Below are 14,922 nucleotides of genomic sequence, written 5' to 3'. Positions count from 1 at the left end.
TGCTTACTCCTGTGTATTAGCCACTGCAGGTGTGCCTATGCACAGGGGAATCTGTGAATACTTGTTGATTTCCTGGAGCTGGGCTGTTTGGTTTTTCCTCTTGACACCAGCAGGTGTCACTCCCTCCCCAGCCACACTCCCAAGCACAGCCAGGAAGTGGTCTGAGAGTCTGGTACTTTGGGTCTCTTTCCCCTAAAAACAAAAGCCTCCGTTGTCCTGAATGGGTTCACTAGTTTTTAATTCATTCACGTGAATGTTTCCATGTTTCAAAGTTGAGTGTCTGGGCTGTACATTATTGCCTTTTACCTTTCTCCATGATCCCCAGCATGTGACAGAATTCAGAACTCTAATTCCCTGTGAAATTAGAAACATGAGGACTGATGCTAACTTCCAAGAAGTATGTCTGGGTATTACCCGTGTGCCACTCTGGAAAGGATGACAAATTACAGAAGTGAGGAAATGTTTTCAGAGATCCAGCAGTCCCTCTCAGACTCAAAGATCAGCCAGCAAGGCTGGGGAAGCTTCAAAAGAAAGTTGGGAGACCACCCCCACCCCCAGAGGTTTAGCCATGTCTCCATTTACAGCAGAGGGGATGGCTGGATTAGGCTTGCTGGCCTTCATCCCTCTTCAGCCCTGATGCACACTTGCTGGGCACTTCAAGAACTCCTGCAGCCCCAGGGCCTCCTTTGGAGTAAAGCACAAAGGACGCTAGGAAGATGCTCGCTCCAGCATCTGAGAACAGGAGGCTCAGCTATCAGCCCCTGCTCAACACAGCCTTAGGTCCTCATGGATTTTCTGGGACATGTGGATTACTCAGGACACCTAACCACTGGGCATGGGAAGAGAAAGCAGCATCTGGCTACTTTAGCTACTTTTCCATTGCTGTGATAGCACCATGATCAAGACCATTTATAGAAAAAAGATAATTTGGGGCTCACAGTTTCAGCAAGTAAAAGGCCATGGGTATCATGGTGAGGAACATGGCAGCATGTGCTGGAGCAGTAGCTGAGAGCCTATATCTTGGTCTAGACACACACAGCAGAGAGAGAAATACTGAGAACTGCAAAGTCCTTTGAAATCTCAAAGCCCACCCTCAGTAACACACTTCCTCCAACCAAGATGCCCCCACAATTATCCCCTTTTACTTCCACCAACTGGGAACCAAATATTCAAACATATAAGCCTGTGAAGGCCATTCTCATACAAACCACCACATTGGTGAAGTTCTAGTCATTTACTGGACAGAAGGCTTAAATAGCGGTGTTCCTCAAAATAGCCTTGTTGACAACAGTCCTCCTTACTGCCCTGCCACAGAGATGGGAGCCTCTAACACTAAGGGTTGGCCATAGACTAGGAACAAGCCTTAGAAAGGTCCCAGAAGTGGACTTTCAGAGGAGGGTTGGTACAAATTGGGCACCCCAGTGCAAGAAGCAGACTAGGTAAGCACGCAGGTCTGGGGCCTCCTGCTAGAGACTAGCTCTGGAAGGATCTGGAATGGATACTTGCAGTCCCTGGACTTTAATCAAAACATGACAAAGCAAGACGGTAGCTGGCTTGACCAGGGCTGTTTGGTTTGCTATCTGGGTTCTGGGATGGGCTGAGTGACCTTTCTGTTAGGCTGTGTGGTGTAACTCCTGCTCCATGATTCATGCCCTCCACCTGCTAGCCCGCTGGCCTTTAAAAACACCCTTGTGCCCAGGACTTGTTGGGGTGGGATAAGAAAAGCACTGGGCACGGTGACCTCCAAGAGCAGCCACCTTGGCTGACATCAAGCTGATGACATGACCAATACCAGGGATCTGTTTGCACAGGTTGACTGGACAGGGAAATGGTATGTAACTTAAGTCAAGGGAAGAAGACATCATTCAATTCTGAGCCTGTAAGATTGTTGTAGTTAACTTTAACACACACACACACACACACCTTCTATAAAGAGAGCTGGAGTTAAGGTTAGTAAACAACTACATGCTCTTATACAACAGCAGAAAGCCGTGCATGGAAAGGGAAGCAAAATATGCGATCTCCTTCCTTACCCTGGGGGAGGCCAGCATCCCCCAGGTGCCTCACCTGCCACTCTGTGGTGCGTCATCCTCCATACTGTGAGGGCCTGCTCAGCCCTGTAGCGCCATATGCACATTTCAATTCTTCTCTTCAGACCCTGTTTAGACTTGCCTCCCTGTTCTCTCAACTCCTTCAGAGGGAAGAAAGCATGGTGGGTGTGCGCCATGGAAGTGTCATGGCCCAGCCTGCACTACTGAGTGACTGTTCTTTGTAGAGTTACTGGAACAAGTGTAGTTCTTTGCTGTCTTTGGCAACATGTACCTGATCTCTGTGAGATCACATGAACCTCTTTCTCAGACAATACCTGAAACCTGGGAAACCCAAGGAGGATGCTGTCTGCCAGCACGTAGAGTTTAGGAGCCAGAGAGAAGTGTGGAAACAGCCTGCAGTCTGTACCCTTGTCTTGACTCCAAGCCTTGCCTGTAAGCTTTCCAGTCTCTCTGAATGCCTCTCCTCCCCACTGGACACCCTCTTTTTCTGTACTTTACTTCTAGCAAGACTGAGGATTGGGGCTATTTGAATGAAGATGGAGAACTCGGCTTGGCTTACCAAGGCCTAAAGCAAGTTGCCAGGTCAAACACGCTCCCGTCTTGTGTGTGCTTCATCTCTGTGCCTGCTCATGTCTGTGTTCCTTGTTTTGGCCTGAGCAACTGTGAGAGTATGGGGCTTCTCACAGTTCACATGGGCTTCTGACCCGCAGACCCCATGGTGTCCATTCATCATTTGCATCTGGGCAGTGTCGATGACATCAGCAGAAGCTGCTTGCCTGGGTCAAGATGGTGGCACTAAGTTGAACCTTAGAAACCACATGACCCATTCTATAGGTGGAGAAAAGAGGGAGAGTTTCTGTAGCAGAAATCATACAACTAGGCTACAAAGGAAACTTAGCTGTGGGACTTCAGGGCCCGGGCTACTGATAAGCTACATGGCAACCTTTGTAATCCTTCCGGGTTAGCCACAGCCCTTGACCTAGTTTGCAGGCTGGCTGTGCTGCAAATGCAGGGCTCCTTAGTACATGCTATCATGTCCCAGTCCTATCAGCTGGTGTTGCGGGTACATTGTGCTGTCTGACCCTCACAGCATCCTTGTGAGTGCAGCGGGGCAGGTTTAGGGGACGGGTTAAGTCCTGGTTCAGTAGACAATCTGACATTTGATATCAGCAGCAAAACTGACTCCCCATCCACCTTCAGCAGCAGGTGAACAGTTTAGCCAAGGGCATATGCAAAACAACGATGGCACATTGACCTGTCACATTTGCCGCGACTTTTAGAGAGCAAAAGCAAAACTTTGTTCTTTTATTCTCAACAAGAAATGTAGTGGTGGTCATCAGGGCTAGTTTCTCAAAAGAGGAAACTGGCTCAGAGAGGTGGATGAGTGTGAGGCCTGGCTCCCTCAGTGACTGGGTGGTACCCATACCTCAGCTTAGACCTGCCGGGCCCTCTCGCTGCTGCTGCTGATGCTGCTGGTGGTGGTGGTAAAATGGAGATTCCTACATGGCAGTGAGTGGACCAGCAAATCTAGTGCTGCAGCCTTTGCTAGGCCCTATAACCTGAGCAGGGGACATGGTCAGGTTCCTTATTGTCACATGGTGGATCTGAGCAGGCTCTGCCTCACTGAGCCACCATAAGGAAAAGGATCTCCCCAGGTAAAGCTTTACATGTGTAGAAAGTACAGAAGCACTAGCTGCTGCCTGTTTCTACTGTGATGGTTATTCAATGAGGTCAGAGCCCTGCCAGTCAGAGCGGGAATCCATGTGCACGTTTCTAGGGGGCTCCTCACATCCGTCATGAGATTGGATGTGGTACAAAGCGAAATCAAGCAAATGCATTAGAAAATAGCGCCTAAGTCTGTGCTTCAGGAGATCTTTCAGATGCTTGGATGGGAATCTTACTCCTGGCGTAGAGTCCGGAGCTGATTCCACTTGAGAGTAACGCAGATGCAAGCAGGGGACACACAGCAGGTCAGAAAGAGGTCCTGGGACAGCTCCCTAGAACCAAAAGGTCCATGTCCTCTTTCCTGTTAACTTTACACCTTACACCGATGAAGTCTTAGTGTGTTGTAGCCAGTGCTGAAAGTTGTCTGAATACTGTGTGCTAGCTGAAATGCTGGTCTCTTTACCAAAATATCTCCTGCCACTCATGTTACTGTTGTTTTCCACTGGTAATAGGCCTGTAGTGGTAGGCAAATCCTTTCATCATTTTCTTATTCATTTGCAACACTTTGCTGAGAAGCCCTTACACATGCCAGCCTGTAGAGCTGACTTGGCTGCCTAAAATGCGGCCACTTCTGCAAACAAAACAGTCTTCCTCTTACCCTCTTGCTCCCCCTTTCCTATGGTAGTTAGCTCTTAAACCAGCAGAACAGCATACCCATGGTGGCTGCCCATTTCTTGCCATCTGCACGATAGGAGATGCCCCTGGGCACCACCTTAGTAGAATCTTTTTTTTTGTTTTGTTTTATGAGACAGGGTTTCTCTGTATTGTTTTGGAGGCTGTCGGTCCAGCCTGGCCTCGAACTCACAGAGATCCTGCCTCTGCCTCCCGAGTGCTGGGATCAAAGGCGTGCGCCACCACCGCCCGGCCTTAGGTAGAATCTTTACTACAGATCAGGAAAAGATTGGGGGGACTGTGTCCTTCAGAACCCCATCAACCATGTCCCTTTTTGCTGAAGGTGGTGAGCTGCATCAGTTGACTGAAGTCCCAGGAGATGCCCCATGAATCTGTCAGGGTCAGATTCAAGCTGAGACTGCTGCTGATCTACAGACCCTGCCTCTGCTATAGCAGACAGGTGCTCTCCTTGGGTGCCTGGTGCCCTAGCCATGAGCCTCTTAGAAATCTCTGAGCCTTCTCTCCAGCCTCCCCAAGCTTCCTCGGATCTTTGTTTCTTATGGCACATCCCCTCAAATAGTCTTAGCTGTTTAAACCAGAGGGAAAGTTGTAAAAGATGACATGGGGTAAAGTAGGGCAGTAAATGTGGAAACGAAAGGCAAAACATTAGCTCTTCTCCTTCTAAAAAAATGAGAGGAATTTACTGAAGGGAAAATAAACTAATTAGTGCTGTTTATCAGTATTTTGTCTTTACAAGGACATTCTCACAAACCTTGGAGCAGATGCTGATGCCACTATCTAAAGGACATTATGAGACATTTATCAGTGTTAATGGCATATGGTCATGGAGACAGTCTCAATCCCAAACCAGTAGTCTATGACCATGGTGGGGGGTGGAATTAGGGTAGCAAAAGAAGCCTAAACTCAAGGGTGCCTTTGGCCTTGGCTTCTGGTCATCTGAGAGGATGACAAGTTAGCTTGCTTGCCTGTTGATACCTACCTCCTCGCTGCGTGCATCCTTGTTGGGGCCGAATGATTGCTCCTGCTATGCGCTTGGCTGCTCCCCTGTTGTGTCTGTCTGTGGCCCCTCACTCTGGGTGCCCACCCCAGCCACATGGTGACCTGGCTTGCTTTCCTGCGTGCAGGTTGCTGGAGGCGCAGCTGCAGGCCCAGAGCCTGGAGCATGAAGAAGAGGTGGAGCGTCTCAAGGCGCAGGTGGAGACCCTCAAGGAGGAGATGGACAAGCAGCAGCAGACCTTCTGCCAGACCCTGCTGCTCTCCCCAGAGGCCCAGGTGGAATTTGGTGTCCAGCAGGAGATATCGCGCCTGACCAATGAGAACCTGGTAAATGGCTGTGCCTTGTGGATTGTAGCTCTTGGAATCAGTTCTAGATGGGATAGGATCAGAAGCTGCCAGATGGACAAGGCTCACGTCCTTAGCTCTGCAGTAGGAACAGAGACCTAGAAAACCCCTGTCTGTTGATGAGTGGTAACTGAAACATTTTAATACTTGATGTATTAAAACGGCAGTGTCCGTGTGTAGGTCAGGGATGCTGGCAGATCCCAATGGGGACAGCTTGTCTATGCGCCATGTGGAGCTGGATGATCTAATACAGCTTCATCACGTGCCTGGACTTTGGTCTTCCTCCATGAGGTCTCTCTCATGTGCCCTGTCTCATTCCCTAGCCTAGCCTGAGATGTTACATGTGCCACTGGCTTCCAAGAAAATGAAAGCAGGAGCCATGGGGCTCCTAAAAACCCATTCCCAGAACCAGTATGACATCTGCCCATTGCTAAGTGACCAGGGCAAGTATCAAGGCTCAGTCAGATATAGTAGGGATATTCTTGTCCCTTGATGGGAGCAGAAACTGTCGGTGGCTATCTTTGGTGGCCATGCAGCTATTAGAAGGGTGGAGAGTGTGTACCCTGTGAGGACTCACAGGTCAGAAGGAAGACAAATGAAGGGCACAGGGAAGACAGTATTCATAAAATCACGGTTCCCCGTGGAATTAGCAGCACATATTACAGAAAAAGAAGAAACTGAAAGAAAGGATTAAGGAGGAAAAGAACAAAAGTGGGGATCACATGTCTTCTGGTGTGGGGTGCCTGTGAGGAACAGCAGGAGGTACTCAAGCCTGATTGGCAGGGCTCCCAGTTCTGCCCAGATGGGCCACCATTGCCCCTGATGGCCAAGAAGCCTGGGTTCCAGCCAATCCAAAGAGAGGAGGTGAGTGCTGAATTCACACATGATTCCTCCTCCTTTTCTTCCCTATATTGTGTCCTCTTGGCCTGATGCACAGAAATGGACACATTGCTGGCAATAATACACATGTATGAAAACATCATGAAACCTGTTTTGTAAATAACTAGAAACCAAATAAAAAATAAGTTGTTGAGCCAGTTTCTGGTACACAAAAGACACAGTCTAGAAAATGCATTTGCAGGTGTATGTTTCCTAGAGGGCCACGGGACATGTGATGGTGTGGGTGACCAGCTAGCAAAGAGAGCTGTACGACATAGAGGTGCTATATTCAGTTGCAGCCTAGGAGAGTCAGTGAAAAATCCACCTTGAGAAGAAACCATGTGTAAAGACTGTATCATGGGCCCATCTGCCAGAGTATTGAGCCATGCCATGTGAGTAGGAGCCTGAGGTTCTGGGTCTATGAGGACAAGGAGAGGGACAAGAAGGCTACAGTTTGCCACCTTTGATAAGACTTGTGCCACATGGTCTGGAACTGTGGCCCAGAAGCAGAGCCAACATAGCAAGTCCTAGGGACTATTTGTGGTTTATGTCCCCATTGTCCGCAAATATCCATACCAGCAAATATCCATATGTGCTAATAGATGAGTCATGCGTGGGCACTGGGCAAGGAGGGGAACATGTGTATGCAACTGACCACCACACAGCATGCCGGGAACTTCAAGAGCTAAATGTACAGGTGCGACCCCCCGGGAAGGGACCCCCCGACCCGCGGGGGTGAGGTGATGAGGGTCGCTACTAATTTAGTGGGCCTTCATGAGTAGATCCGATCTGGAAATTGAACTTCAAGAGGTTAATGGAAACAGGCTCAAGACAACGTTCGCTGATCAAGAGCCTTTATTTTTGGGGCGCGCTGGAACTTATAGAGGAAGGACCTCAGGGGGTGGTACAAGCATGTCAATCAAGTCTCATTTCAAATATACACCAAATACGGTAAAAACAAAGCTGTAATTTTCCATCAGTCATTAGTTGCATTCCACAAATGCTTGTCAGCGTAAGTCAGGTGCAGGAATTAGGGAGGGGTAGGGAGTGTTTAACAAAGACAATTACTCTGTAAGGGTACTTCCCTCTGGCTAGGCGGGTGGGCTGCCCTGTGTAAATTTAACTTTTATGGTTAGCCTTTTCCTTTGTCTCAAGGGCATGTGTGCTCGTAGTCATGTAATCAGAAGGCCAAGAAACGGTTGACAGACTTCATTTTGTTCAAGGTTCTAGCAGTCCCCAACATACAGGAATTCAGGGCAATTCTGGCTGAAGAGGTCAGGGAGGCTGTGGGTGGTGTGAGGATGTCATTGTCCTGGTAGCATCTTACTAGAGATGTCTTCAGACACACTCAACTTTCAATGCCAAGGTTTCTCTTGGGTTAATTCAGTCCTGTAGTCACCAAAAATCTTGTGGTTTTTGGCCTCATCAGTAGCCCCACAAGTTTGCCAGTTTTGGTGTTGCTCTAATTTATCCCGAGTTTGCTGAGCCGGGGCTTTAAAGACTCCCAGGTGGTTCCAGGGTGCTGCAAGTGTGGGGAGCACAGTTTTACACGAGAGCTGTTAACCTGAAGAGCTGGCCAACAAGATGCAGCACCATGGGTTGCAGTCAGCAACTGTGGGAGTGATTCGTGTGGAGAGGTGCCTTTCCCAGGCTCCTACACAGAGGCTGCTGTGAAGTCTGTGCCTCAAAACAGAATGGTTGCTACAGCCTGAATGTTGGATTTTACCCTCCTTGTTGTGTCTGGTGTTGAGGTGCACACAGGTGTCAGGGAATTTGTTGATTATCCCCTGGGGTTTTGTGAAGGTTTTTAAGAACAATTGTGCGGAGACCTGAGCACATTTTTGTCTTCTGGACTTGGTAACATCACGTTCATGGGCAGTTGCAGTATCAGAGCCATGACTAGGTCTGCAATATTTCTCATTCAGTGGATTGGCTTAGTCAATAGGATGGATGCCTGAGGATGAGATGGGGTCAGCATAAACCCGAGGGCTCACAGGTGTGGGGTTGGAATAAGAATGACCCCATAGACTTAGATTAGAATACTTAGTCACCAGGGAATGGCTGTATTTGAAAAGATTAAAAGGATTCAGAGGTGTGACCTTGTTGGGGAGAGTGTTTCTGGGAGTGGGCCTGAGGTTTGAAAAGCCCATGCCAAGCCCAATCCTGTGGATTGGGATGTAGCTCTCAGCTACTAGTCAAGCACCTGCCTTGATGATAATAAACTAAGACTGTGAAACAATAAGCCAGCCACCAATTAAATGTTTTCTTTTATAAGAGTTGCCTAGGTCACGGTGTCTCCTCACAGCAATAGAACAGTGACTAAAATAACAGAAGACCTTATCTGTCCCCTAGAAATCTTTACTAAAGTTTTGCAAGATACTTAAGTACTTTGTAGCACTCTGATCTGAAGTACTTTGCAGAATCTCTGATCTGTTCAGCCCCCTTCCTTCCTCCCCTCTCCCGCTCCCCCCCTCCAGCTGTCTGTGCTGTCACCCCATCCTTTGAACTAGGTAAACATTTAGATGTCCCTCAATCTGAGGAGGGTTGTTTTGTGGTTTGTACTGTCTATCAATTTGTTTGTTTGCTTGCTTGTTTATCTGCTTGTGAGGAATCCTACCGCACATGTCTGGAAGTTTAGAGGAAAGCTCCCAGGAGTCCATTCTCTCTACCATGTAGCTTCTGGGGATCCAAACATGCTTGGAAGCAGTGCCAGTGCCTGTTGAGCTGCCTTGCCAGCCTCTTCCCCTTTCAAATGAAGATGAAGTCCCTCAAAACACCTCCAATTAGACTTGTCTGCAAAGCCCATAGCACTGGTATTAATCCTGTAACTGACTCTCCTCTGCAGTTCTACCTTAAAGCCTTCTCCGTCCTCTGGCCCCACATAGGTACACACAGCACTGAAAGACACACAAACACATAAAAATAAAATAAATCTTTAAAACAATTGTCATCCAGGCCTACTCCAAGGCAAAGGCTCTATCTTAGTGGTAGAGCACTCTCTAGCACATATCCAGCCCTGGGTTCTACACCTTGTAACACACATAGGGGCGGGCATGAAAATACACACGGAAGGCGTTTCAGAGGTCCCAGGATGGAGTGCTTGCTTCCCCTTTCCATTGCTCTGGTTTCCTAGGCGTGGCTCCAGTGGTGAAAGCAGGGCTCCTTTCCTTTCCTCTCTCCACTCCCTACCTCAAAGAGGTATCCACTGGATAAGGATAACAACAATTGCAAAGTCCTTCCCTGGACAACTTACGGTTCTAGGTCCCCATGGACTGACTGGCTTCCAGTGGCAACAGTTGCTAGGGACTGAGGCCACCACTCCTATCCTGTTTGGCTCCCGATCCCAGAAGCCCGTTTGGCTTTCTGGCCCTTCAGCTATATGTCTGCATTACCACACCTCCACCCAGAGTGCTGCTCACCACTCCCCTGGACACCTAGGCTGGGTGTCCTCTGAGGAGCCCTGACTTAGGGAGCCCTAGGATTACACAAGGTGCCAGAGTGCCCCAGCGGGAGGAATTCGCCCTGGGAGGAGTCCGCCCTGTTGTTGCTGGCACAATGAACTCTGACTCATCGCCCTTCCTGGGTTCTGAGCGGGTGCTGAGCCCGTGTGAGACTGCCCTTCTTCCCTTACCTGAGTGGAGCTCCTTCTTGGGCCCCTCTGTTCCTGGCAAGGATTTTCCCTTCCCTTCAGTGTGAGGTCAACATCCTGCTCTCACACGGCTCTCTTGTGCTTTCAGGATTTTAAGGAATTGGTAGAGAAGCTGGAAAAGAATGAGAGGAAGCTGAAAAAGCAGCTGAAGATTTACATGAAGAAAGCCCAGGAGTTAGAAGGTAGTGTGCCTGGGTGTGCATGAGTGTGTGCCTGGGTGTGTGTGTGAGGAGGAGGTGACTTTGCCAGCCTGTGGGACTTCAGCCTATGGTCCCCTTCATCGGTTTTCTCCAGCCCTGTCATGGAAGAATTCAGCTTCCTGGGAGCTCACACCTCAGCAGGCAGAGAGAGCTGCTTGAGTGGATGTGAACCAGGTTCTGCAGGCTGGAGGAGTGACACACAAGTTTATAGTGGTAGCTGCCTTTTGTGTTTGTAGAGTCACAGGCAGGGCTTCCTGGTCTGAAAGAACACTGTGACACAAACACAAAGACCTGGGGCCCTCACCCCATGCTATGGGATGTCGCAATTAAACTCCCAATATGGAGTCTAGCCCAGAGGGAGGGGCAGACAGAAGGCTAAATCACTTTCCTAAAGTCCTGGGCATATTCTTTCCTGTAACTGTAACTGTTGTGCTCTCTAAGCAAGTGTCGCCTACTTGTAGCCCTGAGACCCCTCATGTTACAGACCTCCGTCTTCATCCTCCTCAGTGTTCTGCCTCCACCAGCACCATGGTGCACACTCCTGGCGTGGCACCTGGCCAAGCTGCATTGTCAAGTGTCCTTCCATGCAAACACACAAATGCATCTCCTCAGCTATACTGATGGGGACAAAACTGGGGACTTCACATCTGTCCTGTGCTGATAAAAATACCCTCATACTGTTGGTACCCAGGTGTGCAATGAATAAGCATTTGGAGTCTATTATCCTCCTCTGGGCTGGGGGAAAGGTCTGAGTGGAATTTAATAAGCCCTTGATACACCAATGGGTACCACTAAGATATCTCCCAGATAGGTGTGCTTACGTAGGCTCACACTGCATTTAGATGCAGTGTTCCTGCCCACTGGCACCATCCTCTCCACTGGCCAGCTCACAACTGTACCATAGTAGCATCATGATGGCCAGTGCTGTGCTACGAATGGGTAACTGAATAGAACGGGCCTGACTGGCTCACTTCCCAGACTCCGGGACCTTCCTTACATCTTGGTAAGAGGAGAGATGCACTTGCCAGCAGGGAAGACTGAACATGACTGCCACACTTCTCGTATTTTCTCTGATCCAAAACCTACCCATTTTCCTCCAGGGCATTCTCCTCCTGTGCTGAAATCCCACAGATAGAGAGGGTACAGGCCACAGGAACAGGCTGCACGGAGTATGGGTGCTCCAATTCCCCTGAGCATGATCCCCAGGCTGGGACACCTTCAGCTGCATGTTCTCACCATGTTTCTGTCATCTCTGTCCCATTTAGCTGCCCAGGCATTGGCACAGAGTGACAGGAGGCACCATGAACTCACAAGACAGGTCACAGTCCAGCGAAAAGAGAAAGACTTCCAAGGCATGCTGGAGTACCACAAAGAGGACGAGGCTCTCCTCATCCGGAACTTGGTGACAGGTCAGGATGAGCAGTGGCATGCCACCTGCCAGCGCTCCTTCCTCTCCAATTTCTATCCCCTCACCCCTGCTGTCAACTCCCCTGTGGTCTTCTTAATGTCCTCCTCCACCTCAGGCCCACCATCTGCAGTTGTTCTGGTGCTTTCCCTTCTGCCGTCCCCAAATCCCACCCCTACAGCCTTGCCTCAGCCCAGGGAAGGGGCGGCCTCTGTTCTGCCAGTGGCCGCATGGTTCTTGCCCACCACATGCTTCTCTGCGGTGGCTGCTGCACCCCTTTTTTCTCCGGGGAAGTTGAGGGTGGGCCATGGTGCTTTGGCAACAGTGGGACAAGCAGTGCAGGCTTGTCACCAACTGTGCCAAATGCCATACCCTCCTTGATTGTTTAATTCTCTCAACATCTATATCAGTCGGCACTATACAAATCCTGGCTTCATCTAGGAGAATACTAAGATCATTCTTGTAACTTGCTTGGTGGGTCAGAGGGTCTAATCCTTCCATTTATAGTTTGTAGTGCTGTGCAATCCAACCTATGTGTAAACTTGCCCCCTTCCTCACTAGCCATGTAGTTGAGGACCAGTGTTCTTGTCTGTGACATGAGAAAGTGATAAATCCTGTAAGGCTGCAGAGATAGCTCAGTAGTTAAGACCTGGATTCAATTTCCACCACCCACATGGTAGCTCACAACTGTCTGTGACTCCTGTTCCAGGAGATTGGACACCCTCACACTGACATTGTGAGTGATAGAAGCTCAGTAGTGACCCAGTAGCTTCAGCAGCTCTGGGGAAGGTAGACTCCTCCCAGCTTGGTCCTCAGGACTAGAACACCTACTACCCACTTTCCAGCCCCCACAGCTCTGGAAAGCTATTTTTTTCCCTATTAGTTAGAGGGGAGCCTCTATTCTTCTTCAGGGATGCTCAGTTAGGAGGTCTGAGTCATGCTCGCAGGTTGTTGAGGTTTATGTCAAGATAGTTCTCTGGACAATAGTGGATGCTGCCTTCAGGGATGGAATACAGGATTCCTGGGAGCCACTTTCCCTACTGACTCTGGTCTGATCCTCTTCCTCTCTTCTCTCAGCTTCATTTGCCTTCAGCAAACCTCTTTATGCTCCATCCAGCCCAACCTAGAAGCTTCCTGCAAAACCAAAAGGAAAATCTTAGAGAAAGAGTCCTATTTGCCAAAAGGAGGCTCCTTTTGTAGTCCTATCCTCTAAGTCTTACACCACTGGCTCTTCTCTGTGGTGCTATAGTGTCCCCTTCTGTCAAACAGATAGTAGGACTCACCCTTCCCACCCCAGCATCTGAAATAGAGCCAGGGAGGAAGCTGGGTATAATGCAGGACTTTCTCACATAAGGAGTCAGAGCTCAAGGTAAACATTACCCTAGAGGAGGTCACTCCAGGGCATTGGGGCCTCTGTTGAGAACTGCTCCCAGGCCAAGAGCACAGGAGAAATACACTGTGACTTCTTCATGGTTGCCCTTTGGTTGTTTGATTGGGGCATTTTTAGTAGCTTGATAATGACTGTCATGCTCCTTATAAAGGTGACTCTGTGGTGAATATGAAGCAGAAAGTTTACAACATCAGAGTTAACTAAGTAAATAGGACTCTAAATTGTATAACTTAAATAAGTACGAGTCAAGTGTCCCTTCCTGCTCTTATTGCTTAGATGGCTCTAGATGATCACCTCCTGCCTAGATAGCAAAAAAGAGTGTCACCTGCCTTTAAGCAACCCCATATACGTAGATGGACCACCTCTTAGGAACCCATCACTGGCTAGTTGCTTCAGAGAAGAAAAGAAAGTAGAGTTGTAATCCCCACCCTAAGATGCTAACATCTGCCTAAGAAACAGAAGTGAGCCTGTTCTACCACAATAGAACATTCCAAGGCAAGACAAGCTGCTTAAAATCAGCACATGGGGAAAACTTGAAGCGAGATGGAGTTTGGAAGCATGGGCCTATGAAATGCATTTTTTTTCTGGATGGAGACTGCTAGCATTCTAATTAGAGCCAAGAGTCAATGTATAGCCTAGAACATAGAACAAGCCAGAATGCTGACCATGTACATAGAGAGTTATGACTGTAACACTAACTAGAAGGAAATATTTGAGAGAATGATGTAACCTATGAATCAACAGAAGATAATTGCAGCCCAACCCGACCTACCCTCATCAGCCTTGGCAGATGACTTGAGGATCCTGCTGGCCCCAGGTAGAAGGTGCAAGGCCTCCCCATTTGTGAGTTCCAAACCCAGAAGGGTTTGGGGTCTTGGTTTGGGCAAGACTGGAGGCTGAGAGCTGGGATACAGACAGAGCCACAGTGAGGCCCTTTCTCACCCATCATCTTAACCTGGCACTAGACTATCTTCCCACTGCTCTGGTTTCTTGCTTTAAACCTGGCTGTTTAGCTCCCCAAGACACTAATCCATATGCAGCTTCCCAGGGGCATTAGGAGGGGGACAAGCAAGGAGCTTGAGTTCACTGAGTGACAGTCCGAGGCAGGGAAAGGGGTAGAAGGGAGCATCTGGACAAAGTTACATGCTGCGTAGAAGGCAGAATGGCAGTGGGCTGCTGGATCAGTTCAGCTGTGCAACAGCAGGGCAAGTGCTGACAGAAAGTCATTCCAAACTGACAGCTCCACTGTGCAAGTCTGGCTTCTGTGCCTGTAGTGAACACCATGACCATTCTGATCACATCATGAAGAGAAGTCAAGGCAGGAAGCCAAGGCAGAAACCTGGAAACAGGAACTGATGCAGAGGACATGGAGGAGCGCTGCCTACTGGCTCGCTCCCCGTGGTTTACTCAGCCTGATTTCTTATAATACCATCCAGGAACACCTGCTCAAGACTGGCACCACCCACAGTGTTATGGACCCTCCCACATCAATCATTAATCAAGAAAATGCCTACCGGCTCACCTACAAGCCACTCTGGAGGAAGCATTTTCTCGATTGAAGTTTTTTCTTTTAACTTGTGTAAGGTTACAAAAAACTAAGCAGCACACTCATGGACCAGAGTTGTTCCAGTCTTCTCAGCCCTTGGCCA

The 14,922-nt window shown here is 48.9% G+C and overlaps 1 protein-coding gene across 5 annotated transcripts in view; it reads left to right on the top strand.

Moving 5' to 3' along the window:
• Myo5b (myosin VB) overlaps nt 1-14,922 on the top strand; it is a 265,550-nt gene that overhangs the window by 234,695 nt on the left and 15,933 nt on the right. For 3 of the 5 annotated variants that reach the window (XM_021230890.2, XM_013118053.3, XM_021230891.2), the window contains exons 30-33: nt 2,556-2,633; nt 5,534-5,732; nt 10,367-10,460; nt 11,744-11,887. In XM_021230890.2, the coding sequence (XP_021086549.1) occupies nt 2,556-2,633; nt 5,534-5,732; nt 10,367-10,460; nt 11,744-11,887 (515 nt within the window). The remainder of the gene's footprint in view (nt 1-2,555; nt 2,634-5,533; nt 5,733-10,366; nt 10,461-11,743; nt 11,888-14,922) is intronic. The other 2 variants (XM_021230892.2, XM_005076448.4) reach the window with 1 other exon arrangement.

Source organism: Mesocricetus auratus, unplaced genomic scaffold (assembly GCF_017639785.1).
Source record: "Mesocricetus auratus isolate SY011 unplaced genomic scaffold, BCM_Maur_2.0 Super-Scaffold_6730, whole genome shotgun sequence".
NCBI classification, from domain to species: Eukaryota; Metazoa; Chordata; class Mammalia; order Rodentia; family Cricetidae; genus Mesocricetus; species Mesocricetus auratus.
Note: the sequence above shows the minus strand (reverse complement) of the source record. Positions and strands in the feature narration are given on the sequence as shown.